Consider the following 7,145-nt stretch of genomic DNA (forward strand, 5'->3'; position numbering starts at 1 on the left):
ACTGCGGCTCCGGGGCGCTGATTATTAGGGGCACATGTAACATGCCCGGAAATTTATCGGTTGTCATTGACAAGGTCAAGCTGGCTTCGGTAGGGCAGCGGCGACAGTAGCGCGTCGATGGCTCGTTTTGGTGACAGTGGTGATCGTTTGATTTGATGGTCTCGAAATTTCGATATAATTTTTATTATGTGTGACACGCTTCGTATTTATGGTGAAATCACCTAATAATATTTGATGCTTTGAAGAGAGAGACACCTACAAAGTTAGAGACACTTATTTTGGGACCGACGGAGTAGATGTAGTAATTTTTAGAGTTGATCTAGCATTTTAAGTCGCAGAGAGTAAAAGTAAACTAGTGATTGCCAGCTAAGCTAAACCCGCTCACCACGCACACCCCACGAGGGGAAAACTTCAGCGTTTTCCGCCTTTCCTCCCTCGCACGGTCGTTTCCCTCCCAGCTTCGACTCCTCCGCACCAAAACCAAAATCCAGCAGCAAGCCAAGCCAAGCCAAGCCAGGCCAGGCGCCGCGGATGGCGTCGTCGGCGTTCAAATCCACCACCCGCCGCAACCTCCACGGCTCAGCCGACCGCCCCGTGCAGCCACCGCCCCACTGCCCCCGCCGCTCCCGCAGCGTCACCCCTGCGCCCCGCCGCGACCGTCTCCTCGGGGATTACGCCGGCACCACCCGCACCAACCCGCTCTTCGACCGCGGGGGGAGGGCCTCCTCTCCACCTCCGCCGCCGGAGGACTCTGGGGACAGAGGGAGGAAGGAGAGCAGGGGTCGCGGCTCAGGGAGGGCGCGGTCGGTGTCCGTCGCGCCGCCGCAGCGTCGGCGCGCTGCCACCTCGGCGCCGTCGTCGGCAGGCACTGATGGCGGTGGTGGAGGCAGGGCTTCCCTGGCGCGGTCGGTGGTCGGTGAGGCACGGCCGTGCCGCGGCTCCGTGGTTGGTGACTTTCTGCTTTGAGCTGGGATTTTTCATCTCCGATAAAGATTACAGCTTTACTTTCGTTTGGAAAATTCCGCACCTTTTCTGGCTGCTTTATAATTGGAAAAGAACAGATAAGGTTGAGCAGTACTGTAGTACTTTTTCTTGACAGACTTTTATTCTCAAATTATAGCCATGTCGTTTACAAGAGGTTGAGAAATAAAATCAGGGATAGAACTTTTCCAAAACAATCAGCTACCGAGTTTGCTTCCCGAAAACAATGAGAAAACGAGACTTTTGCATAGTCACAAATCAACTGATCGCATTCTGCGATCGTTGCAATCTCCTCACCATGGTAATCATCCTGTTTTTGCATGGACTTCACCGCAAAGCTAGAGTCAAACTCAATATGAGCAATGTTGCATCCAATCCTCGCTGCCAAATAAAGACCATGCTTGATGGACAAAATCTCCACTGAATCAGCACTACTCATGTTGCAGTTGCTATAAACTGGCCACGATCACCACGTGCAATAGCCCCTATAGCACCATGAAGAGATCATTGGAAAAAGGTTGCGTCCACATTAACTTTAATAGAGCCCCTGCTAGGCCTTTTCCGCAACTAATTATTATGTTTGGTTAGAACCTTTAGGAGAGCGCCTTGATAGCAAGTGTGGTTCTGCCCGGGGTTTGTATCATTTCTCCGTTCACAGTTTGGCGTCTTTGCCACCACACATACCAAGCTGCAACAATTACCAATTCCGGTATAGGGGGTTCACCCGCTCCTGTGGTAGCTTTGACAGTACTTTCTACTTCTGTCTACCAGGCCCTCGTGGTGCTGGTTCCCTGCAAAAAATAAAAATAAAAATGAATCGAGCCGCTCTTTGTCAGATTGCTGTATTATCTGTCCAGATGAGTCTAGGAATGTTTATGCTGTGTTAGCTTGGCGATTCGTATTACTAATGAAGGATTCTGTTCTTGTTAAATTCACAGACAGATGTAGAAACCGTGGATTTATCAAGCAAAATGCAGTCTTGGAGGAGTCGTAATTCAGTTCCAAGTTCGTCATACGTATCTGTCAATGTGAGTTGCCCTTCTACTGTGGACCTTAGATTGAACCGTTTTTGTACATGACATCTTCAACAGTGCCTTGGTCCCAAACTTCACTCACACATTGGCTGATCCACACTGGTTGTATTAGTAACCATACTGTGTCACTGTACCAGAATACCTGGGCGCTTATTCCTTAATGAAGGCGTTGCTGCGGAAGAAGTCGACTTAGTCGTAGCCTCATTGGTGTTTAGTCCATATCTTGTAATGGTTTGGCCGTGGTTGCCTTTGTTTTGTACTCTGATTAATTAGTAATAAGGATTGTTGTGTGCATCACATGATGCAGAAGCTGGGGGTTTAACCTCCTTTTCGGGAAAAAAGAGTACCAGTGCTAGGTGCCGAGCACCCGTCACCGGCGTCAGAGAGTGAAAGAATTGTTAACGTTTTATACGGAAAGTTAGCACATTATCTGGCCTATCGGAGAGATTTGATAGAAATAGAATAAGATCAAACTGGATCATGCATTTTGTGGATAAAGGCATTGCTGCCCTGTTTGTTTGAGCTTCAGGGGCCAGATTTAGCTTTGCCAGTAAAGCTGAATTTGGAATCTGAAACAAACAACTATTTCGTTTGCCAGTGAAGCTAGATCTTGGACCAGATTCAACTTTGCCAGTGAAGCTGGCTCTGGAATCTGAAACAAACAGCTATTTTGAATAGCTTTGCCGGTGAAGGTGAATCTGGATTCGGGCCATTTTCGGTGCAATTGCCTGAAGCACCTCAAAGTGTACTTCAGTGGCAGCTTTGCCAGTGAAGCGAATCCACATGTGATTCGAATCCAATAAAGTTGAAACAAACAGGATCCAATCAAAGCTGAAACAAACGGGGCCTGCGTACTCTTTAAAGAGAACTAAGTCTCAGTAGGGGTTCGTAGTATGAAACTATGAAAGCAAGAAGAACATAACATGGAGTTCACATGCAGATATTTATTGACCAAATGCGTAATTTGAGACTATGTTTGATATTCTTCTTCTAAGTTGTTCACTGCGGTGTTGTTACTGTTTCATCAATAGGCCATCTCACAAATGAGCCATTCAACTGTCCCAGTGGAACAAGTTCTGGAAATTCCTCCTGAGTTCGATCCGGATTCTACTGAGTTTGTCTCGGATATAAGTGATTATGCAACAGAATTCAAACAGAGAGATGTTGTGGAAATTCCTCTTGAGTTTGATCCAGATGCTACTCAGCTGGTTTCAGTCGAAAGGCACAATGCGACCAAGCTGCAATGGGAGGGAATAGAAATCCCTCTTGAGTTTGATCCAGATTCTGTTGAGCTGGCTCCTGACATCACTGAGTACACATCAAAACTGAAACAGGTCTGGAAATATTATGGGTATTGTGCTAGGTCTTCAGTTCTATGCTGTCGACAAATATAAACATTTTGTTACTTGTCTGTAGTCACATGAGCGTGCTCGAAAGCTGCGGGCAGATTTGGCTGTTGAAGAGCAGCGCGAACAAGAACTGAGTAGAATGCTAAAGGGCATAGTGACTGTTCCAAGTTTGTCCGAAACGCATAAAAGGCGACCAAGGAGAAAGGTAATTCACTTGCTAGTCCTCCATTTTATATGACTACATCTACTAGTGCTGTCTAGTTCTTGGTTAGTGCTGATAACGTATGATTTTGGGCTGTTTATTTCCCCGCTTATAAGTTTTAACTGACCTTTATCTCTGTATTGTGGTTCCAGAGTAGTATAGAGCGATTGAGAGTGTCAAGGCATTTGGCTGAAGAGGCAATCAGTTACTTCGAGGAGTGTGTTTCAATTTCAACATTAGATAGCACTGATTTCTCCTCACTCGAGGAACCTCATCAAAATTCAGGTGGGACTGTCCCGCGAAAGAGCAACAGTAGATTTCTCCTCAAAGGGGGGTCAAGCTCTTTAGGATCCCACTTTCCAACTGATCGACACAATTATAATGAGGTCAGTGAATCAATATACCACACTTGGAGTCTTGATTTTCAAGTTTGGCCATCAATTTTGTTTTCTTGCAACGACTAGTGGTGGTACACTTTATTAAGACTGTCAGGTACAGCCTGGTTATTGTTATAGAATTTATTCCTGTGTTACATGGTCTACAAATGGCAATATGCTAAGGGCTCTGATCATCTGCTTCTGGGGTGTTGGTGCAGAATATCTATTAACCATTTCTGAAAATGTAGAGAAATAGAGAGAGAAAAAGTAAATTCTGAACATGTGTTTGAAATAAAACTGTAGAAGCGCACTATGTTAATCTGCTCATTTTTATAGCTTAGAGGCTCAATGAGAACCAACCAAGTGTACCTCAACTGTGGTGATCATGAAAACTCAACTACAGTATGCTTTATTTTCATATATTAGAATCTGATAGGTTCATCATTCTCTTTTTTTTTTGGAAAAGGAGGATGTACCCCCGGCCTCTGCATCTGGACGATGCATGCAACCATTTTATTAATTATTCGCAAAGACCATACAAGGTGATACATCAATAAGCCTGAAGCCACCATCTTGCCAACGCTGTTGCTACTCCTATCCCCTTGATGAAGGTGCGCCGAATGTCCGGGCCTAATACCAAACAGACATCGCACCGAAGCCTAACATCTAAAGCCGGATGCCCCATCCAAGCCACTACCTGGATTGGGTCACACACCGGCCCGGCACACTGCTAGTGAGCACCGCACGCTGCAAGGGCCGTCACCTCCATCTTCCATTGATCCATCCTCAGAGCAGAAGAACTGATGCACCGACCTTGCCAGGCCTCCCTGCCATCGACGCCACCATGACGCCAGACAGCTTCCTCCTCCCGCGAGTCCATCTCCTTGCATCGGACGCCGAGTCTCCACTGCGCCATGCCGCCGAGATCCGCCGCCAGCAATCTGTAAGCTGAAGCACCGCTCCACCAAAAAGCCTTCCACTGGTCCCTCGGTCCGTGTACACCTCCACGAATAACGCCCCCAAGAGGGAAACGACACCATAGCGCCGTCGTCATCTGATCTACTGATCTAGGGTTTCCCCCGGAGGTAGCATAGAGTGGCCTTCAACATCTCCACGGCGATGCCTTCAAGAAGGGAACGACGCAGACAGCACCGCCACTGCCGGCCTTGGCAGCTAGCCGATAGCAGGTTTTCACACAGATCTGTTCGAAGATCCTCCCTCAAGCATCTCGTGCACGGACTGTCACCATCTCTGCCGGGGACTGGACACAAGGGATCCAAGCAGCCGCTGCCTGACCGGCCATGGCACCACCACGGTGCCTACAGGCGGCGTCGCCAGGCCCACCACGCTCGCCTGTAGATGCACACCGGAACCGCCGGCCCGCCCAAGCCCATCTGGGCAAGACAAGACCCGCGATCCCGGCTGCCGCCACAGGGGCATCTCCGCCGCGGGGAGGTTGCGCCTCCGCTGCCGCCGCCGTCACGCACACCGTAGGGATCCCGCCGCTCCTTGCCACCGGATCTCCGTCGAACAATGTGCCGCCGTCGCCCGGAGAAATCGCCACCACCGCGCGATGGATAAGGCCCCGCCCCGCCATCATAGGCCAGACTTTGCCGGGGAGGCCTCAGGTGGCAGCTGGACGAAGGAGACGAGGGGAGGATGCTTAGGGCCGGCGGCGCGATCGCCCCTCGTGTCGCCTAGGGTTGGCGACGCGGGGGTGGGGGTGGGGTCATCACTCTCTGTTTGTCATCCATTTGCAGCGGTGTTCTTATTCATAGGATTGTCTACATTTCAACTTTGAATCTTTATGGATTTATATGATAATACCAATGTTAAACTTTCTCACAAGGCATTTTAGCAGACCAAGATTTATGCAGATGGTTTGAATAATCTCAACCACAGATTAACAAATCCTTTTTTTTCTCCTCCCAGGAATCTGACAACCAAACCCAGTGCTCAATGAGCATCACTGGATCTGATGTGTCTGACGGTGTTGTCTTTAGTCATGCCAAGTCCCCTGGTTTGGGAACTAGAAACAATTCTAGTGATGATTTTGACACACCACGAAGCAAAAGTTCTTGTTTTTCTTTCACACACGAGCCAGTGAAAGCTGTCGACAATTGTGATGTTCGTCAATATCTAAGGAGTTTCAGCAGAGTAATCAGCAAAGAGAGGTCAAATTATTGTGCCGATGACTATGCTGTCCAGAAAGTGAGCGAGAACAGACTAACAGACATGGTGGCCTTTAAGAACCGGATAGAATATGGGGGCCTTATTCTTTGTAATATCAGAACATTCTGAGAGCAAATAGTGCCTGATGGTAAAAGAAAGTAATGTACTCCTAATTATCATGATGTAATTATATCCAATCAATATGGCAACTTTTTTGTTTGAAAAAAAGAAGGTTTTGTTGATTGCGCCTCTGCAGCGACACAGAGCCGTTATTTTTCTAATTTTAGTTTTATCTCATGTGATTATAATATATTTTGGGTCTGACTATATAACATCTAGATGTGAGATACTACTTCACATCTAAATTGTGACATCAGCAGAAGTCAGCGGTCGTTCAGCCCGCGTTGTCTTATTTTTGTTTTTCCCAACTGGAGCGTGACATCAGCCCACCGCGTCGTTCATTCTCTTTATTTGTTGCTTTCCCGACTGGAGCGCGAAAACAAATGTAAGCGATGCAGTACGTTGAATAGGAATTGAACTCAGGACCTCGAGTACTTGGGAAAGTGCCTACAACCGATGGATGCTATTGCTGTTTGGGAAACAGGAAACGTTCAAGAACATAGGGCGGGTCCAGATTACAAGGCACACTTGAAGTTTCTTGAAACCTTTTTTACACATTGTGATTTTTTCTTAAATGTTGAATATTTTTGAAAACACAAACAATTATAAAATTTCAAAAAGTGTATTTCAAATGTGAATAAAACGTTATAATTCTATATTTTTCGGAGAAATAAGAACAAAATTTGGTATTCTGATCAATTTCTTCTCGAACAAATTTTGAAAATCCCCGAACAGTTTTTAGAGTGCGGGCACTTTTGATGATTCCAACCAATTTTTAAAACATGAATAAATTTATTATATTATTATTTTAATAATAAATTTTCAATAAAAATTTGGTTTGAACCATTTAAAAAATGTTCATACATTTCAAAAGAATGTTCATGATGTTTACAAAAATGTATTACACAAT

General features: G+C 46.4%; 1 protein-coding gene across 1 annotated transcript; it reads left to right on the forward strand.

Moving 5' to 3' along the window:
* Positions 1-414: 414 nt before the first annotated feature.
* On the forward strand, positions 415-6,357 carry LOC123103113 (uncharacterized). Its single transcript, XM_044524607.1, has 6 exons — positions 415-945; positions 1,920-2,009; positions 3,047-3,349; positions 3,432-3,569; positions 3,719-3,952; positions 5,876-6,357. Exons 1-6 carry the CDS (start codon positions 532-534, stop codon positions 6,242-6,244), a joined length of 1,548 nt encoding a protein of 515 aa, XP_044380542.1. The 5' UTR covers positions 415-531; the 3' UTR covers positions 6,245-6,357.
* Positions 6,358-7,145: the final 788 nt, after the last annotated feature.

Source organism: Triticum aestivum, chromosome 5A (genome assembly GCF_018294505.1).
Source record: "Triticum aestivum cultivar Chinese Spring chromosome 5A, IWGSC CS RefSeq v2.1, whole genome shotgun sequence".
NCBI classification, from domain to species: domain Eukaryota; kingdom Viridiplantae; phylum Streptophyta; class Magnoliopsida; order Poales; family Poaceae; genus Triticum; species Triticum aestivum.